The sequence below is a fragment of the Bombina bombina genome, chromosome 4, assembly GCF_027579735.1.
Source record: "Bombina bombina isolate aBomBom1 chromosome 4, aBomBom1.pri, whole genome shotgun sequence".
NCBI lineage: Eukaryota > Metazoa > Chordata > Amphibia > Anura > Bombinatoridae > Bombina > Bombina bombina.
This window is the reverse complement of record NC_069502.1, coordinates 567447830-567468858: the sequence shown is the minus strand read 5'-3', so window position 1 is coordinate 567468858 and position 21029 is coordinate 567447830. Positions and strand designations below refer to the sequence as shown.

Genomic DNA, 21029 nt, shown 5'->3' with positions numbered 1-21029 from the left:
ACCCCCTGGAGCACATGAAGGTGCAGACTTTAGGGTAGACAGGAATGATCATGGTAACTTGATCTTATACACATTTTAGGAAAGCTAGATTAATCTAAGGATCACACTGTCCTTCAAACAATAAATGCCCACTCTCAGTCTCTTTTGCGGCAGCTTGAGTGAATAAACAATTGCTCAGCAGAGGAAGTTCTAAGCATCATGATTATCTGATGGAGCCTCAGAGACTCTGAGCATTACATACGGATCCATTTGCACTCAGACTGTACCATTTGTTGAGAATAGTGCTACCAACCAACGGACATCCTGGAACCGTATCCTTTTATTAATGTTATATTTTATTAATGTTAGACTTTCAGGTTCTGCTATAATGTTTTGCCTTATATGTCATTGTTATAGCTCTGTTCTGGTTAGGCTTACTATTGTAAATGATAAATGCATAAGGGATATACACTGTCAACAGGATCCTGCACACACAGCAATTGCCACTCCCTCAGAGTCTATGAATGAAATGGCATTAAAGTAGTTCGGAGTTGCTGAAGAAACTGGTTGTTTCACATAGTTTAGTCCTGCTAGTGTGGCAGTTTGTATGAATCAAAGTCTGCTTAAGAGAATAGGTCAAGGGTACTGTCCTTAAATAATTCAGACAAACCCCCCTCTCCCCCTCCACCTCCTCTACTCATCCATGCCTACACCCCACTATGCCCTCCCCCTTTCCCCTCCAATAAAATGGACCAAGAGTACTTGCAAGCTGTGACCTGTAATTTATGTTTGGATGCTAATGTAGAGCCTCCTATCCCTTTCTGTCCCTCATGTATAGAGAGGACTGTACAGTATGGGATAGGCTTTTTTAACCTGAGCCTTCATTTTCCAGGGAGACTATTGTTCAGGAGCCTCCTGTTCAAGCTGTAATGCAGCTTTCTCCCCAATCATCACAATCTCAATCCTCTTCACATGCAGTGCCCTGCATCTCATCTCAAGTTGTTTTTTCTTTGCAGGATATGGCTACTCATATATCCTCTGCTGTATCTGAGGCTTTGTATGCTTTCCTTGTGTTTCAGGGTAAGTGTAAAAGGAGTTCTGAGTCTGTTGCAACGTCTAATGTTTCTTCTTAAAGGATTGAGGAAGAAGATTTTTCAGTAACGTCTGAAGGTGAGATTTCACACTCTGATAGTGTGTCTCCTTTGGCGGATTCTGAGGTAGTTTCTTTCAGATTTAAGCTGGAGCACCTCCGCTTGTTACTCAGGGAGGTTTTAGCTACTTTAGATGACTCTGATTCTATGGTCATAGTTAGTCCCAAGAAGGCTAGGAAGCTTAACAAGTTTTTTGATGTTCCTTCTGTGGCGGAAGTTTTTCCTGTTCCAGATTGGGTTTCAGAAATTATTGCACAGGAGTGGGAGAAGCCTGGTATTCATTTTCCCCCCTCTACACTTTTTAGGAAGATGTTTCCTATTGCGGGCTCTATTAAGGAATCTTGGCAGACGGTTCCTAAGGTAGAGGGAGCTATTTCCACTTTAGCTAAGAGGACCACTATTCCTATTGAGGATAGTTGTTCTTTTAAGGATCCCATGGATAAAAAATTAGAAGCTTTGCTTAAAAGGATGTATGTTCACCAGGATTTCCAGTGGCAACCTGTTTTGTGTATTGCTACAATTTCCAGTGCTACTGCATATTGGTTTGATGCATTGTCTTATTCTATTCAACAGGAATCTCCTTTGGAGGAAATTCAAGATAGAATTAAGGTTTTAAGATTGGTTAATTCTTTTATTGCGGACGCTTCTTTACAGGTCATCAAGTTGGGAGCAAAGATCTCCGGCTTTGCTGTTTTGGCACGCAGGGCTTTATGTTTAAAGTCTTGGTCTGCGGATGTATCATCTAAATCTAAGCTTTTATCCATTCCTTACAAGGAGAAGACCTTGTTTTTAGCCTAGTTTGGCTGAGATTATTTCTGATATCACTGGATGGAATGGTCATTCTCTTCCTCAGGATAGGAGAAATAAACAGAAGGGTCGTCAGAGTAATTTTCGGTCCTTTCGTAACTTCTCCGGTAAATCTTCCTCTTTCAAACAGGACCAGTCCAAGCCCTCTTAGAGATCCAGTCAGTCCTGGATCAAGGGGAAGCAATCTAAGAAGCCTGCTGCTGACTCAAAGTCAGCATGAAGGGTCTGCCCCCATTCCGGGTATGGATCGCGTGGGGGGCAGGCTGTCTTTGTTTGCTCAAGCCTGGGTCAGGGATGTTCCAGATCCCTGGATGGTGGATATTGTGTCCCAGGGATACAAGCTGGAGTTCAAAACTTTTCCTCCCAGGGGCAGGTTTCATCTGTCAAGGTTATCTGTAAACCAGATAAAACAAGAGCATTCTTAAGTTATGTTCAGGATCTTTCCGACATGGGAGTAATAGTTCCTGTTCCAGTTCAGGAGCAGGGACTAGGTTTCTATTCCAATCTGTTCATTGTTCCAAAAAAGGAGGGAACTTACAGACCTATCCTGGATCTTAAGTGTGTAAACAAGTTTCTCAGAGTTCCGTCTTTCAAGGAGACTATTCGGTCAATTCTTCCTCTGGTTCAAGAGGGTCAATTCATGACTACAGTAGATCTAAAGGATGCATATCTGCATATTCCCATCCACAAGGATCATCACAAGTTTCTGAGACTTGCTTTCCTAGACAAGCATTTTCAGTTTGTGGCTCTTCCTTTTGGTATTGCAACGGCTCCAAGGTTCTGGGAGCGTTGCTGGCAGTTCTCAGATTGCAGGGGTAGAGGTAGCTCCTTATTTGGATGACATTCTAGTTCAGGCGTCATCTTTTCAACTAGCAAACTCCCACACGGAGTTGTTGTTGTCTTTTCTGCGTTCCCACGGTTGGAAGGTGAATTTAGGAAAAAGTTCCTTGATTCCGGCTACAAGAGTGGTATTTTTGGGAACCATTATAGATTCTCTGGAAATGAAGATCTTTTTGACAGAAGCAAGGAAGTCAAAAATGTTCAATTCATGTTTGGCTCTTAAGTCATCCCCTTGGCCGTCGGTGGCCCAGTGTATGGAGGTTATTGGTCTAAAGGTCTCAGTCATGGACATCATTCCATTTGCTCGGTTCCATCTAAGACCTCTGCAGTTATGCATGCTGAGACAGTGGAACGAAGATTATACGGATCTGTCTCCAAAGATTGTTCTAGATCAGGCTGCAAGAGAATCTATTCAGTGGTGGTTGTCTCAGGATCTTTTCTCCCTGGGAACCTGTTTTCGCAAGCCTTCCTGGGTGATTGTGATCACGGATGCCAGTCTGCTGGGTTGGGGAGCTGTCTGAGGTTCGTTAAAGGCTCAGGGTCTGTGTACTCGGGAGGAATCGGTTATTCCTATATTGGTTCTTAGAGCTGAGAGCAATTTTCAATGCTCTTCTGGCCTGGCCTCAGTTGGCTTCAACCCAGTTTATCAGATTCCAATCGGACAATATAACATCTGTGGCCTACATCAATCATCAGGGAGGAACTCAGAGTTCCTTGGCAATAAAAGAAGTAGCCAGGATTATTCAGTGGCGGAGGCTCACAATTGTTGTCTGTCTGCAATCCACATCACAGGGGTGGACAATTGGGAAGCGGATTTTCTGAGCAGACAGTCTTTTCATCCGGGGGAGTGGGAACTTCATCCGGAGGTGTTTTCCAGTTTGATTCTCAAGTGGGGTCAACCGGAGTTGGATCTTATGGCATCTCGTAACAATGCTAAGCTTCCAAAGTACGGTTCGAGGTCAAGGGATCCTCAAGCTGTTCTAATAGATGCTCTGGCAGTTCCCTGGAATTTCAGCCTGGCCTATGTGTTTCCTCCGTTTGCCCTTCTTCTTCGGGTCATTTCTCGGATCAGGCAAGAGAGGGTGTCAGTGATTCTCATTGCGCCGGCTTTGCCTTGCAGGATCTGGTATGCAGATCTGGTGGAAATGTCATTGTCTCCACTGTGGAGTCTTCCGTTGCGGAAGGACCTTTTACATCAGGGTCCCTTCCTTCATCCAAATCTCGTTTCTCTGAAGCTGACTGCTTGGAGATTGAGCGCTTGATTCTTTCTAAGCGTGGTTTTTCTGAATCGGTTGTTGAGACTATGATTTAGGCGCGTAGGCCTGTGACTAGAAAGATTTATTACAAGATATGGTGTAAATATATGTATTGGTGTGAATCTAAGGGCTACTCTTGGAATAGAGTTAGGATTCCTAGAATTTTGTCTTTTCTCCAGGAGGGTCTGGAGAAAGGTTTGTCTGCTAGTACCCTGAAGTGTCAAATTTCTGCTTTATCTATTTTAATACATAAACACCTGGCGGATGTGCCAGATGTTCAGTCTTTTTGTCAGGCCTTGGTTAGAATTCGGCCTATGTTTAAGTTTGTGACTCCTCCTTGAAGTCTTAATTTAGTTCTCAGAGTTCTTCAACAGGCTCCGTTTGAGCCTATGCATTCTTTGGATATTAAGTTGTTAACCTGGAAGGTTTTGTTTTTAGTTTTCGGAGCTCTCTGCGTTGCAATGTGAGTCTCCTTTTCTTATTTTTCATTCTGACAAGGTAGTGCTTCGTACTGCATTAGGTTTTCTTCCCAAGGTTGTTTATGATAAGAATATTAATCAGGAAAATGTGGTTTCTTCTTTGTGTACTAATCCTTGTTCTCATAAAGAACGTTTGTTGCACAATCTGGATCTAGTTTGTGCATTGAAATATTATTTGCAGGCGACTAAGGATTTTCGCCAGTCTTCTTCTTTATTTGTTGTTTTTTCTGGGAAACGTAAAGGTCAGAAAGCTACGGCTACTTCTCTTTCTTGTTGGTTGAGGAGTGTTATTTGCTTGGCGTATGAGATTTCTGGTCAGCGGCCTCCTGAGAAAATCACGGCTCATTCCACTAGGGCTGTTTCTTATACTTGGGCTTTCAAAAATGGTGCTTCTGTGGATCAGATTTGCAAGGCTGCCACTTGGTCATCTTTACACACTTTTTCTAAATTTTACAAATTTGATACTTTTGCTTCTGCTGAGGCTGTTTTTGGGAGAAAGGTTCTTCAAGCAGTGGTGCCTTCTGCTAAGTCTAACTGTCTGGTCCCTCCCTTATCATCCAAGTCCTCTAGCTTGGGTATTGATTCCCAATAGTAATTATGATGATCCGTGGACTCACCGTGTCATTAGAAAGAAAATTAAATTTATGCTTACCTGATAAATTTCTTTCTTTCTTTAGACTGTGAGTCCACGGCCCGCCCTGTTTTTTCAGACAGTTTATTTTTTCATAAACCGCAGGCACCTCTGTACCTTATATTACTTCCTTTCTCCTTTCCCTTTGGTTGAAAGACTGGGGGTTGTGGGTAAGGGGAGTGGTATTTAACAGCTTTGCTGTGGTGCTCTTTGCCTCCTCCTGCTGATCAGGAGTGAGATTCCCAATAGTAATTATGATGATCCATGGACTCACCGTGTCAAGAAAGAAACAAATTTATCAGGTAAGCATAAATTTAATTTTTATTTGATTAACGCTCATATTTTATTTATTTCCTTCAGGAAGTTTGTCTGGAATCGATACAAAGTTTTGTTATGGACGTGTTTAGTCCTATTTGTGTCTGCTGTTTTTCCCTCTCTTGGGGGGATTCTTTACGGCCTTGACAGGGATATCCCTTGGTTTCAGGCTGGTCCTGATTGGGTTCAGTCCTTCTGTCTTGAGGCCTAATTCAGACACGTGGCGCCTGTTCTGCCTGGCTGGTCCGGTTGGGCGCCGAGTCCCTCACATATTATTGTGTTATTCTTGTTCTCTTTTACAAGTTTCAGTTCAGCTTCTGAGTGGACCTGAGGGTTAATGAGTCATGGGGATTGGTTCAGTCCTCATTGGCCTCTCCAGCTGGTCAAAGCCGGTGAGGTAGCGCAGTTGGTAAAATGCCTTGACTACTAGGCCTGTTCAAAGATCCTAGGGTCACAGGTTCAGTCCCGGCAGGGCCGACTCAGCCCTTCATCCTTCTGAGGTCGATAAAATAAGGACCATTAAGATTGGGTAATAATAACAACTATTACTATTCAGCTGCCGATTTGGTTCATCCGAGAGCGGGCGCTGGAAAATCGCTTTGTGACCCACTGGGAGAAGGGTGCTGTATAAATACTAGTTAGACTCTCTCATGATTTCGTCTTTACATCGGGATGTGGGGTGTTCCTTTTCCGTGTGGGTTGGAGCTTGGGAGGATTTCAGACCTCCTTGCCGTCGGTTCTGGCGGTCTTGCCTTTGTGGTTCTTGGAATTGTCCTTTATTTGGATTTTTACTTTTGAGGTTCTCTTCTTTGGATGAGACTTTGGGACTTGTCCATTGCCCCTTAGTGGTCTTGTCCACCTTATGGGAGGGCCTTGTGGCTTTTTCCTACTTCTGGAATTAAATCGTTCCCTATCAGTGGATGGTAGGCCGTGTTGTCTCCTTCTCCAAGCTTCGCTTAGGGGTTTTTCTACCGGGGTTTAGGATGCTCTTCATTCTTTTTCCTTGGGTATGGTCCTATGATACTCCGGAGGAGATTATGGAGGACTAGCCTTTGTTTTGCTCACTCTTCGGGTGACCTTGTCCTCAATGTTTTTTTTGGGCATTGTTTTATCGCCTTGGTGGGCTCTAGGCCACTCATGCGACTCTGTCGTACTTTAGCTCCCTTTGGAGTGTCATCTTCCCTTTTGGGTTGGGATTTCAGAGAGTGACTTGTTCCTGTTTTCCGGGTTAGTCCGGTTATGTTCCCTGGGAGGTTCCCTGGAATGATCTGAGACTCAGGTCTATAGTTTTTACCCAGGCCTATAGTTTTTGTTGTGGATCTTCCGGATGTCCAGAAGACTTACAATCCTGTGGCTGGTTCGGTGCAATCCAGTTTTTCCAGGGAACACAGGCTATGACCTTCGGTCTAGAAGTCTTGGCTAGGATTTCTATGCCCTGAGGTGTGCTCCACTTCTTTTTTTGGGAGTTCTTGATGTTTATCTATGACGTATAGATGATTTCATTTGGATTTGTTTCCTCAGCCTATGGCTTCATGTCTTATGAGCTTGTGCGCTGTTCCTTCCGTACTCTCCCCTTCGTGGGGGTCGTTTGTCCTCCTTATTGGGGTAGGGTTTCCTTTCTGTGGAAGTTGGTTGTCCTGTCCTGTGTGCAGGTTGTTGGAACAGGAGTTTTTTATCCTCTAGAGGAGAGCGATCCGCTCTCTGGGGTTCTGTTTCCTCTGGAGAGATGATGTCTCCATGTTCGTGCGGGGTCTTCTGAGGCTCTAGTGCATTTTCTCTATTCCTCTTGTATGGATTCTCTTGGACTTCCTATTGTTGGAGTTCTTGGGTTGGCACCTGAACTCTGTTGGGGTGGCTGAGTCCATCTTTTTCTGTCCTCTTTTTGGGGACTGGTGTTTGTTTGTTTTTCTGTACCCCTGTCCTTCAGACTTGACAGTTAGCCTGTAGTGGCCTGTGAGTTAATTTGCTGCATAGCAAGCGGATGGTTGCAGTTTGAAATCAATTGCAACCGTTTGCACTTTATCTGTGTGTTCGCAGATTTTTACCAAGACTCTATTGTTCACCTTTGGGTCCTTGTGGTACGGTGAGCCTTTTTGAGGTTTCTGTGCTTCTCCATGTTCAGGATATGGAGTAGGGCTGGCAGATTTTTGGTTAAACCTGCTCTGGGTCCACTGCTTAGTGGATGTTTTGCAGTCTGTGGTAGGATTTGTGACCTATCTTCTGCTGCTCTTACTTGCCTGCAAGTATTTTACTACTGAAGTCATCCTGGTATGACTGTAGTGTGTGGTGTTGACCCAGGGGCTTGCCTTCTGGGTTTGCTGCACGTATATCGGTTTTTGAAGACTTTAATATTTTGAGTTCCTTGAGGACTCTCTTCAGTCTTCTTTTAGGGTGCGGTTGCACTATCTTGAGGAGAAGTTCTTCTGTGTCGAATTCCTAGTTTTAACCTTGTGGTTTCTGCACATATGGGGTCTGGGTGTTGCCTCCCCATGATCTCACGACTGGTTTTGGTCTCTGTGAGTTTGGCTTGGTTCTTGGTGTTTTCCTTTCTTGGAAATTGTTATACCCTTTCTCCAACATTGGTGTGTCCGGTCCACGGCGTCATCCTTACTTGTGGGATATTCTCTTCCCCAACAGGAAATGGCAAAGAGTCCCAGCAAAGCTGGTCACATGATCCCTCCTAGGCTCCGCCCACCCCAGTCATTCTCTTTGCCGTTGCACAGGCAACATCTCCACGGAGATGGTTAAGAGTTTTTTGGTGTTTAAATGTAGTTTTATTCTTCTATCAAGTGTTTGTTATTTTAAAATAGTGCTGGTATGTACTATTTACTCTGAAACAGAAAAGGATGAAGATTTCTTTTTGTAAGAGGAAGATGATTTTAGCAGACAGTTACTAAAATCGATTGCTGTTTCCACACAGGACTGTTGAGATGAAGTAACTTCAGTTGGGGGAAACAGTTAGCAGACTTTTCTGCTTAAGGTATGACTAGCCATATTTCTAACAAGACCATGTAATGCTGGAAGGCTGTCATTTCCCCTCATGGGGACCGGTAAGCCATTTTCTTAGTTAAACATAAAAGAATAAAGGGCTTCAAAAAGGGCTTAAAAACTGGTAGACATTTTTCTGGGCTAAAACGATTGCTTTACTAGGCATATTATGCAGATTCTAACTAATTATTGGTATTATAATCTTGGGGAACGTTTAGAAAAACGGCAGGCACTGTGTTGGACACCTTTTTCAGATGGGGGCCTTTCTAGTTATAGACAGAGCCTCATTTTCGCGCCATTAATGCGCAGTTGTTTTTGGAGAGCAAGGCATGCAGATGCATGTGTCAGGAGCTATGAATCACTGAAAAAGCTTATAGAAGGCGTCTTGTGGTATCGTATTCCCCTCTGGGCTTGGTTGGGTCTCAGCAAAGCATATAGCTGGGACTGTATAGGGGTTAAATGTAAAAACGGCTCCGGTTCCGTTAATTTAAGGGTTAAAGCTCTGAAATTTGGTGTGCAATACTTTTAATGCTTTAAGACACTGTGGTGAAATTTTGGTGAATTTTGAACAATTCCTTCATACTTTTTCACATATTCAGTAATAAAGTGTTTTCAGTTTGAAATTTAAAGTGACAGTAACGGTTTTATTTTAAAAGTTTTTTGTGCTTTGTTGACAAGTTTAAGCCTGTTTAACATGTCTGTACCATCAGATAAGCTATGTTCTATATGTATGAAAGCCAATGTGTCTCCCCATTTAAATTTATTTGATAATTGTGCCATACTGTCCAAACAAAGTAAGGACAGTAATACCACAGATAATGATATTGCCCAAGATGATTCCTCAAATGAAGGGAGTAAACATGATACTACATCATCCCCTACTGTGTCTACACCAGTTATGCCCACACAGGAGGCCCCTAGTACATCTAGTGCGCTAATACTTATTACCATGCAACAATTAACGGCTGTAATGGATAACTCCATAGCAAATCTTTTATCCAAAATGCCTACTTATCAGAGAAAGCGCGATTGCTCTGTTTTAAACACTGAAGAGCAAGAGGACGCTGATGATAACTGTTCTGACATACCCTCACACCAATCTCAAGGGGCCATGAGGGAGGTTTTGTCTGATGGAGAAATTTCAGATTCAGGAAAAATTTCTCATCAAGCTGAACCTGATGTTGTGACATTTAAATTTAAATTAGAACATCTCCGCGCACTGCTTAAGGAGGTGTTATCTACTCTGGATGATTGTGACAATTTGGTCATTCCAGAGAAATTATGTAAGATGGACAAGTTCCTAGAGGTTCCGGTGCCCCCCGACGCTTTTCCTATACCCAAGCGGGTGGCGGACATAGTAAATAAAGAGTGGGAAAGGCCCGGCATACCTTTTGTTCCCCCCCCTATATTTAAGAAATTATTTCCTATAGTCGACCCCAGAAAGGACTTATGGCAGACAGTCCCCAAGGTCGAGGGGGCGGTTTCTACTCTAAACAAACGCACTACTATTCCTATCGAAGATAGTTGTGCTTTCAAAGATCCTATGGATAAGAAATTAGAGGGTTTGCTTAAAAAGATTTTTGTACAGCAAGGTTACCTTCTAAAACCAATTTCATGCATTGTTCCTGTCACTACGGCAGCGTGTTTCTGGTTCGAGGAACTAGAAAAATCGCTCAGTAAAGAATCTTCGTATGAGGAGGTTATGGACAGAGTTCAAGCACTTAAATTGGCTAACTCTTTTGTTTTAGATGCCGCTTTGCAATTAGCTAGATTAGCGGCGAAAAATTCAGGGTTTGCTATCGTGGCGCGCAGAGCGCTTTGGCTAAAGTCTTGGTCAGCGGATGTGTCTTCCAAGACAAAATTGCTTAACATTCCTTTCAAAGGTAAAACATTATTTGGACCTGATTTGAAAGAGATTATTTCAGACATCACTGGGGGAAAGGGCCACGCCCTCCCACAGGATAGATCTTTTAAGGCTAAAAATAAGCCTAATTTTCGTCCCTTACGCAGAAACGGACCAGTCTCTAATTCTGTATCCTCTAAGCAAGAGGGTAATACTTCACAACCCAAACCAGCCTGGAAACCAATGCAAGGCTGGAACAAGGGTAAGCAGGCCAAGAAGCCTATCACTGCTACCAAAACAGCATGAAGGGATAGCCCCCGATCCGGGACCGGATCTAGTGGGGGGCAGACTTTCTCTCTTTGCTCAGGCTTGGGCAAGAGATGTTCAGGATCCTTGGGCGCTAGAAATAGTTTCTCAAGGTTATCTCCTGGAATTCAAGGAACTACCCCGAAGGGGAAGGTTCCACAGGTCTCAATTATCTTCAAACCAAATAAAGAGACAGGCATTCTTACATTGTGTAGAAGACCTGTTAAAGATGGGAGTGATACATCCAGTTCCAATAAGAGAACAAGGAATGGGTTTTTATTCCAATCTGTTCATAGTTCCCAAAAAAGAGGGAACATTCAGACCAATTTTGGATCTAAAGATCCTAAACAAATTTCTCAGGGTACCATCGTTCAAAATGGAAACTATTCGAACGATCCTACCTACTATCCAGGATAATCAATTTATGACTCCCGTGGATTTAAAGGATGCGTACCTACATATTCCTATCCACAAGGAACATCATCAGTTCCTAAGGTTCGCTTTTCTGGACAAGCATTACCAGTTTGTGGCACTTCCATTCGGATTAGCCACTGCTCCAAGGATTTTCACAAAGGTACTAGGGTCTCTTCTAGCGGTTCTAAGACCAAGGGGCATTGCAGTAGTACCTTACTTGGACGACATCCTGATTCAAGCGTCGTCCCTGTCAAAAGCAAAGGCTCATACGGACATCGTCCTAGCCTTTCTCAGATCTCACGGATGGAAGGTGAACAAAGAAAAAAGTTCTCTGTCCCCGTCAACAAGAGTTCCCTTCTTGGGAACAATAATAGATTCCTTAGAAATGAGGATTTTTCTGACAGAGGTCAGAAAATCAAAACTTCTAAGCTCTTGTCAAGTACTTCATTCTGTTCCTCGTCCTTCCATAGCGCAGTGCATGGAAGTAATAGGATTGATGGTTGCAACAATGGACATAGTTCCTTTTGCACGAATTCATCTAAGACCATTACAACTGTGCATGCTCAGACAGTGGAATGGGGATTATACAGCCTTGTCTCCGACGATTCAAGTAGATCAAAAGACCAGAGATTCACTCCGTTGGTGGCTGACCCTGGACAATCTGTCACAGGGAATGAGCTTCCGCAGACCAGAGTGGGTCATTGTCACAACCGACGCCAGCCTAGTGGGCTGGGGCGCGGTCTGGGAATCCCTGAAAGCTCAGGATCTATGGTCTTGGGAAGAGTCTCTTCTCCCGATAAACATTCTGGAACTGAGAGCGATATTCAATGCTCTCAGAGCTTGGCCTCATCTAGCAAAGGCCAAATTCATAAGGTTTCAGTCAGACAACATGACGACCGTTGCATATATCAATCATCAGGGGGGAACAAGGAGTTCCCTGGCGATGAAAGAAGTGACCACGATAATTCAATGGGCGGAGGATCACTCCTGCCACTTGTCTGCGATCCACATCCCAGGAGTGGAAAATTGGGAAGTGGATTTTCTGAGTCGTCAGACATTCCATCCGGGGGAGTGGGAACTCCATCCGGAAATCTTTGCCCAAATAACTCAATTATGGGGCATTCCAGACATGGATCTGATGGCGTCTCGTCAGAACTTCAAGGTTCCTTGCTACGGGTCCAGATCCAGGGATCCCAAGGCGACCCTAGTAGATGCACTAGTAGCACCTTGGACCTTCAACCTAGCTTATGTATTCCCACCGTTTCCTCTCATCCCCAGGCTGGTAGCCAGGATCAATCAGGAGAGGGCCTCGGTGATCTTGATAGCTCCTGCGTGGCCACGCAGGACTTGGTATGCAGACCTGGTGAATATGTCATCGGCTCCACCATGGAAGCTACCTTTGAGACAGGACCTTCTTGTTCAGGGTCCATTCGAACATCCGAATCTGGTTTCCCTCCAACTGACGGCTTGGAGATTGAACGCTTGATTTTATCAAAGCGTGGGTTTTCAGATTCTGTAATAGATACTCTGATTCAGGCTAGAAAGCCTGTAACTAGAAAAATTTACCATAAAATATGGAAAAAATATATCTGTTGGTGTGAATCTAAAGGATTCCCATGGAACAAGATAAAAATTCCTAAGATTCTATCCTTTCTACAAGAAGGTTTGGAGAAAGGATTATCTACAAGTTCTCTGAAGGGACAGATCTCTGCTTTATCTGTTTTACTTCACAAAAGACTGGCAGCTGTGCCAGATGTTCAAGCATTTGTTCAGGCTCTGGTTAGGATCAAGCCTGTTTACAGACCTTTGACTCCTCCCTGGAGTTTAAATCTAGTTCTTTCAGTTCTTCAAGGGGTTCCGTTTGAACCCTTACATTCCGTAGATATTAAGTTATTATCTTGGAAAGTTTTGTTTTTGGTTGCAATTTCTTCTGCTAGAAGAGTTTCAGAGTTATCTGCTCTGCAGTCTTCTCCGCCCTATCTGGTGTTCCATGCAGATAAGGTGGTTTTGCGTACTAAGCCTGGTTTTCTTCCGAAAGTTGTTTCCAACAAAAATATTAACCAGGAGATAGTTGTACCTTCTTTGTGTCCGAATCCAGTTTCAAAGAAGGAACGTTTGTTACACAATTTGGACGTAGTCCGTGCTCTAAAATTCTATTTAGAGGCTACTAAAGATTTCAGACAAACATCTTCCTTGTTTGTTGTTTATTCTGGTAAAAGGAGAGGTCAAAAAGCGACTTCTACCTCTCTTTCCTTTTGGCTTAAAAGCATTATCCGATTGGCTTATGAGACTGCCGGACGGCAGCCTCCTGAAAGAATCACAGCTCACTCCACTAGGGCTGTGGCTTCCACATGGGCCTTCAAGAACGAGGCTTCTGTTGACCAGATATGTAAGGCAGCGACTTGGTCTTCACTGCACACTTTTGCCAAATTTTACAAATTTGATACTTTTGCTTCTTCGGAGGCTATTTTTGGAAGAAAGGTTTTGCAAGCCGTGGTGCCTTCCATTTAGGTGACCTGATTTGCTCCCTCCCTTCATCCGTGTCCTAAAGCTTTGGTATTGGTTCCCACAAGTAAGGATGACGCCGTGGACCGGACACACCAATGTTGGAGAAAACAGAATTTATGCTTACCTGATAAATTACTTTCTCCAACGGTGTGTCCGGTCCACGGCCCGCCCTGGTTTTTTAATCAGGTCTGATAAATTATTTTCTCTAACTACAGTCACCACGGTATCATATGGTTTCTCCTATATATATTTCCTCCTGTCCGTCGGTCGAATGACTGGGGTGGGCGGAGCCTAGGAGGGATCATGTGACCAGCTTTGCTGGGACTCTTTGCCATTTCCTGTTGGGGAAGAGAATATCCTACAAGTAAGGATGACGCCGTGGACCGGACACACCGTTGGAGAAAGTAATTTATCAGGTAAGCATAAATTCTGTTTTTTTGGGTTTTCCGGGAATCCTTGTTTGTTCCCCCATCTCTTTCCATTTTTGGAGTTTATGTTGATCCCATTTTCTGGTATGGGTTGTGTTGTTGAGGACCGCTTTCTGAGCGACGGTGTCTCCTGGAGGTGTGCTGGCTTAGTTGTGTTCATTCTGCGCTCTCTAGCAAGGCTTGTGGACTATCTGCGGGTCAGTGTCCTTGGGGCCTTTTTTTCTTTTCCAATTTTCTCGGCTTCGGACTAAGCATTTTTTTTTGTTGGTAAGGGTTTTTCAGGCCTGGTGCCCATAGAATGGGCCTCCTTTTGTACCCTCCCGTTTGCGCATTCAGTGTCCTCTATAGCTTGGGTATTGTTTTCCGAAAAGTAATGAATGCAGCTGTGGATTTTCCATTTATGAAGAAAAACATAAATTATAATAATTATATTATAATATTATAATTTTCTTCAGATGGAAAGAGTCCACAGCTCCCCGCCCGTTTTTTTCTGGGGGGCATCTGTTATATACTTCTGGCACCTTTTCACCCTGATATTTCTTCTACTGTTCCTTGTTCCTCGGCAGAATGACTGTGGGATGAGGGGAGTGGGAGGAGTATTTAAGCCTTTGGCTGGGGTGTGTTTGCCTCCTCCTGGTGGCCAGGTTCTTATTTCCCAAAAGTAATGAATGCAGCTGTGGACTCTTTACATCTGAAGAAAAGAAAATGATCAGGTAAGCATAATTTATGTTTTTAAAATACAATTTTTCTCTTAAAGAGACAGTCCCCAATTTGGTTCTGATTCTTTACAATAGTGTCTATTACATGCAGTTATATGAAAATTGGTGTATACTATCCTTTTAATGACAAAATAATGCTAATTACAAAGAATACTCTGATTATAGTAGCAAAATAGTTGTTGTAAAGACAAAAACAGCCAACAAGTTATACAAATACAAATAGAAGAAAAGACATAAACCCAATTTTTTTATTTCCTGATTTAGAAAGGGCATGCAATTGTAAACAACTTTCCAATTTACTTCTATTATCTAACTTGCGTCATTCTCTTGATATACTTTGTAAGAAGCATGATCTAAATAGGTTTAGCAGCTGCTGATTGGTGGCTGCACATAGATGCCTTGTTGTAATAGCCAGGCAAAAATGGTCTCCTTCTAAGATGTAAGCCTAAACTTTAAGAGTGTTACTGGAAAATATCTGTGACTAGGTACTGGTAGTGTTCACACAATGTAGATTTAGTGCCGCTAGCACACAGTTGTTCGATCTTAACAATGAGTTGGCAGTGTCAGTGAGAGTAATTCACTTCAGGTAGGTCTCAAATTAGAATATGTAACAGATGGTAGTGTGACAGAGGGGTTTCTCGATATGCGGAGAGGGAGACCTCCCTGTCTTAATCTAGTCCGTCAGCTCAATGCTACAGAGATACTGAGAATCCATGTGTAATGGTGGCGAGGGCAGTGCGAGTCTTACCTGCTGCTCCAGGGATGAGATGGGTAGCCAGGGAGGAACGAGGCAGCAAGTTCCCAAAATGGAGCGAGAGATGCAGGAAAGACCGCGGAAGGTTAGGCTTCTGGGGCCTCCGGTAGTGTCTGATGACGTCACGCAGAGAAGCGTGTCAGGCAGAGGAGGAGGGAGACGGCAGCGATAGAGAACAGCAAGACTCTTGTTAAAGATGCGGCTGCAGAGAATCTGGCAGGTACTGCAACCCGAAGATTCTCTCCAGAAATTACTTAGTACGGCTAGGTAGTAAAAGAGGAGAGCAGAGTTCAGCTCAGGAACTTCAATATACCAGCATTGACTGGAAGGAGGCTGGCCTTTTTTTAGGGAGGAAGGTGAGAGATTTAAAGGGCCAGAAAGACCTGACACTCGTGTTATTGGCTCTCCCATGTCCATTGCTATTTCCTCAACAAAGGATATCTAAAGAATAAAGCAAATTAGATAATAGGAGTCAATTGGAATGTTGTTTAAAATTGTATTCTCTAACTGAATCACAAAATAAATTTTGTAGGTTTCATGTCCCTTTTAAGGTATTGGCACTATGAATAATAATGTGGTTAGTGCGTTTCTTTTTTTGCAAATTATGAATATATATTTTAACCCCTTAACGACCGAGGACGTGCAGGGTACGTCCTCAAAAAAAAGGCAGTTAATGCCTGAGGACGTACCCTGCACGTCCTCGGTGTGGAAAGCAGCTGGAAGCGATCCTGCTCGCTTCCAGCTGCTTTCCGGTTATTGCAGTGATGCCTCGATATCGAGGCATCCTGCAATAACCATTTGTAGCCATCCGATGCAGAGAGAGACACTCTGTGGCCCTCTCTGCACCGGACATTAACGGCTACGTTTGAGGGTGGATAGGAGCCGGTGTGGGAGGCGGGTGGCGGCCATCGATGGCCCCGGATGATGCTGAGGGGGGCGGGATCGGGGGCGGGAATGCCCGGGGGGCGCGCATGGGCGCGCACGCGTGCACGGGGGGTGGGGGCGGGCGCGTGCACGGGAGGGAGCGGGTGGGAACCGCTGCACTACAGAAAAAGTACCATTAAAATTTACTAAAAAGGGGAAATAAAGTTGGCAGTAAAAAGATCAGGCAGGTGGTGGGGGTTGGTCTGTGGGGGGGGGGAAGCTACACTACAGAAACTAAAAATAAAACAAAAAAAAAACGTTTTATTTTGCAAAATGGGTACTGGCAGACAGCTGCCAGTACCCAAGATGGCCCCCAATAAGGCAGATGGGGAGGATTAGAGAGCTGTTTGGGGGGATCAGGGAGGTTGGGGGCTAAGGGGGGATGCTACACCCCCAGCATATATAAATATGCTTTAAAAAAATAAAAATAAAAATAAAAAAACCTTTTATTTTAGTACTGGCAGACTTTCTGCCAGTACTTAAGATGGCGGAGACAATTGTGGGGTGGGGGAGGGAAGGGAGCTGTTTGGGAGGGATCAGGGGGTCTGATGTGTCAGGTGGGAGGCTGATCTCTACACTAAAGCTAAAATTAACCCTGCAAGCTCCCTACAAACTACCTAATTAACCCCTTCACTGCTAGCCATAATACACGTGTGATGCGCAGCAGCATTTAGCGGCCTTCTAATTACCAGAAAGCAACGCCAAAGTCATATATGTCTGCTATTTCTGAACAAAGGGGATCCCAGAGAAGAATTTACAACCATTTGTGCCATAATTGCACAAGCTATTTGTAAATAATTTCAGTGAGAAACCTAAAATTGTGAAAAATTCAACGTTTTTTTTAATTTGATCGCATTTAGCGGTAAAATGGTGGCATGCAATATACCAAAATGGGCCTTGATCAATACTTTGGGTTGTCTGCTACACTACACTAAAGCTAAAATTAACCCTATAAGCTCCCTACAAGCTCCCTAATTAACCCCTGCACTACTGGGCATAATACACGTGTGGTGCGCAGCGGCATTTAGCGGCCTTCTAATTACCAAAAAGCAATGCCAAAGCCATATATGTCTGCTATTTCTGAACAAAGGGGATCCCAGAGAAAAATTTACAACCATTTATGCCATAATTGCACAAGCTGTTTGTAAATAATTTCAGTGAGAAACCGAAAGTTTGTGAAAAAGTGAACGACTTTTTGTATTTGATCGCATTTGGCGGTGAAATGGTGGCATGAAATATACCAAAATTGGCCTAGATCAATACTTTGGGATGTCTTCTAAAAAAATATATATACATGTCAAGGGATATTCAGGGATTCCTGAAAGATATCAGTGTCCCAATGTAACTAGCGTTAGTCTTGAATAAAATGGTTTGGAAATAGCAAAGTGCTACTTGTATTTATGGCCCTATAACTTGCAAAAAAAAGCAAAGAACATGTAAACATTGGGTATTTCTAAACTCAGGACAAAATTTAGAAAATATTTAGCATGGGTGTTTTTTTGTGGTTGTAGATGTGTAACAGATTTTGGGGGTCAAAGTTAGAAAAAGTGTTTTTTTTCTATTTTTTTCTCATATTTTATAAAAAAAATTATAATAAATTATAAGATATGATGAAAATAATGGTATCTTTGGAAAGTCCATTTAATGGCGAGAAAAACGGTATATAATATGTGTGGGTACAATAAATGAGCAAGAGGAAAATTACAGCTAAACACAAACACCACAAAAATGTAAAAATAGCCTTGGTCCCAAACGGACAGAAAATGGAAAAGTGCTGCGGTCATTAAGGGGTTAAATACTGTTATAAAAAATATTAGATAAGTCTGTGAGCCCATTAAATATATTTATGCCAACTACCCTTTTAGCTGATCTGGACAGTCGATCTCTGTAAACAGTAGTTATTCCTGATGACTGGAGCATTTCTAATGTAACATCTCTTCATAAAAAAAGAGAATATAAGAGTCACTGGCAACTACAGGTCTTTGGTTTTGGCTTCAGCAGTGGAAACATAAATGGATTTTATTTTAATGGGGCGTGGTAGTGCAAAATTTATAGAGATTTCGGGTTTCATGGCCATTTAACGGAAAGAGTTGTATTTTAACATAAGGTGAAACAATTTACAATATTGAAGACAGTGCTGATTTTCTTGCAAACAGATTGTCTTAAACTGAAATAGGATTGTTCCCTGTGTACTAACTAAAACAATAGACCAGCGTTCAGTGGTAGATTTTTTATAATTTAGAATTTAATAAACCATATGACACTCTCCCATGAAATAAACTAATTCATAAACTATGATGCCCTGAGCTAAACTTAAGAATAATAAAGCAGGTATAATGTTGACTTTAAGGGACAAAAAAACGCAAATGTGAAAAAGGGTTTATCGGAAGTAGCGTGCGTATTACTGGTTGAAAGTAAATGCATTGGCTTGAGCACAGATTTCTTTCTAAAGATTTTGAAAGTCCGCAATCCATCAGTTTTTGGATAAAAGTAGCTGCCCAGTAGGAACAGGCAAAACACCCCTAGCAATGCCAGAGCTTTGCTCCTCCCCACCCAGCATACCTTAGCACTCATCCTCAGTTAAATACTATGTAGCTCTAACTAAATCTTTTTGTCTTTCTTCTGCACTTTTTGTTGATTTTTCTGGGCCTCAGAAAGGTCAGAAAGCAAATGCCATTAATTTAGGGTCATGGCTCAAAGTTTGATAAAAAAAATATATTTTCTGGTGGTACCCCTAATATATCCCCCTGTTCTCACTGTACCCCTAATATATCCCCATATTCTCACGGTACCCCTATTTTAATAATGCACTTTAAATTCAATTGTGCTTGAGCAAACATCTTTGCTTTCAACTGGTAATACACTTTCTACTTCCAACGTGCTAAAAGAGCCAAGATAATCCCCTCGTGCGCAACTGTGAGGGCGCCACTCGTAATCTAGCCCAAAGTATTTTGCTTTTGCTTTGAGTATAAATACATGGAGAATATTTAGCATGTACCACATTCACAGAATATAAGGTATGTCTGTATGTGCTGGAGAGTTGCTTATTATGTTTCATTTAGTCTGCAGAATATGCAAGTAATACTTAGTATATTTTTTTGTGATTTTTCACCTAAAGTATTTGACACATTCTTTTTGTTTTATACAGAATGGACGAACCCCGTTGCATCTTGCAGCTAACAAAGGTCATCTGAATGTGGTACAGATTCTGTTGAAAGCAGGGTGTGATCTTGACATTCAGGATGATGTAAGTACAGCTGTATTTATTAAATGTGAATCCAAATTATATTGTCTAACATGCAAATCCTATATTGTCTGGAAATGATATAATGTAATTGTCAGTTAGTATATCTTCAGTAAACGTTAGTGTTCTCTTGGTGTAAAGTAATAACTGTTCTATAATTAATCAAAGTACTTACTTTTTTATTATTATTATTATTATTATTTTCTCACTTTAGCACATTCCTTTGGCAATTTAGTCATGTCTGTTGTACAGATGTTTCTAGGAAAATCAGTTACATGTAATATATAGAAGACTGGTTCCCAAGCAAAAGTCAAAGTGGACAATCAAAATAAACTGCACTGGCTTTACCCCCACCACAATAAAGGCTCAAAAGCAATGCACTACTGTGAGCTAGCTGCTTGACACTGTCTCACCCATTGTATTCAGCTAGGTCCCAGTAGAGCATTGCTCTCCTTCAACAAAAGATTCCAAGAGAATGAACCAAATCTCATAATAGAAGTAAATCTGAAATCTGAAAAATTGTATGCTCTATCTGAAACCCAAAAGTTACCTTTCATGATTATGTCCCTTTAAGGTCTGTTTGTCAACTCTTTATTTTAATTTTATAACATTTTGCTGTGAAGAAGGGGCATGCTATTTTTTCAGACACAAATTTACAGTTTTGAGAACTACAAAACCAATAATATGTGATATTAACCTTTGGGAGAGCATGACATTGTGAATGGATTAATGGAATTAAAGGGACAAGAAACCCCAGAATTTTCTTTTGTGATTCGGATGCAACATACAATTTTAATCAACTTTTCAATTTACTTCTATCTTCAAATTTGCTCCATTCTCTTGTCCTTTGCTGAAGGAACACTGGCAGCTAGCTGAACACATATAGTTAGCCTATCACAAGAAACAAATGTGTGCAGTCATCAATCAACAGCTAACTCCAACGAGTGTAGGATAAGTGCGTATTATTTTTTTTAACAAGGGATGCTAAGAGAACAAAGCGCATTTGAAAATAGAAATTAATATAAAAGTGACTTAAAATGACATGCTCTATCTGAATCATGCAAGTTTAGTTTTTACTTTCCTATCCATTTAATTTACCAAAAACAAAACATTACAGCCATGAATATACAGCATCTGGCTATACAATTAAAAATGAATCTATATTTCAGGATGAATAACCTTTGGGTTATAATGAATTTTAAATAGAAACTATCTTTAGATATATTTTTCTTCAAAAAGCATTTTATTTAAAAAAATCCTATTTAAATCCAAATATTTTTTTTTTTATCCACCCTGATTGCGCTCCACTCGTAATCTAGCCCATTGTGTACTAACTAACCCAATAAGCAATTGCTGTCAATCTAGATATTATTTATATTAGATAATGCCAAACAAAAAATCTAGACTAACCTCTGTGAAATTCAATGCCTTCGTCGTGATAAT

At 42.0% G+C, this 21029-nt stretch overlaps 1 protein-coding gene across 4 annotated transcripts in view; it reads left to right on the top strand.

Annotated features, from left to right (window-relative positions):
- ANKRD6 (ankyrin repeat domain 6) overlaps nucleotides 1-21029 on the top strand; it is a 719155-nt gene that overhangs the window by 256990 nt on the left and 441136 nt on the right. For all 4 annotated transcript variants that reach the window (XM_053710544.1, XM_053710542.1, XM_053710540.1 and 1 more), the window contains one exon: nucleotides 19491-19589. In XM_053710544.1, coding sequence (XP_053566519.1) covers nucleotides 19491-19589 — 99 coding nt within the window. The remainder of the gene's footprint in view (nucleotides 1-19490; nucleotides 19590-21029) is intronic.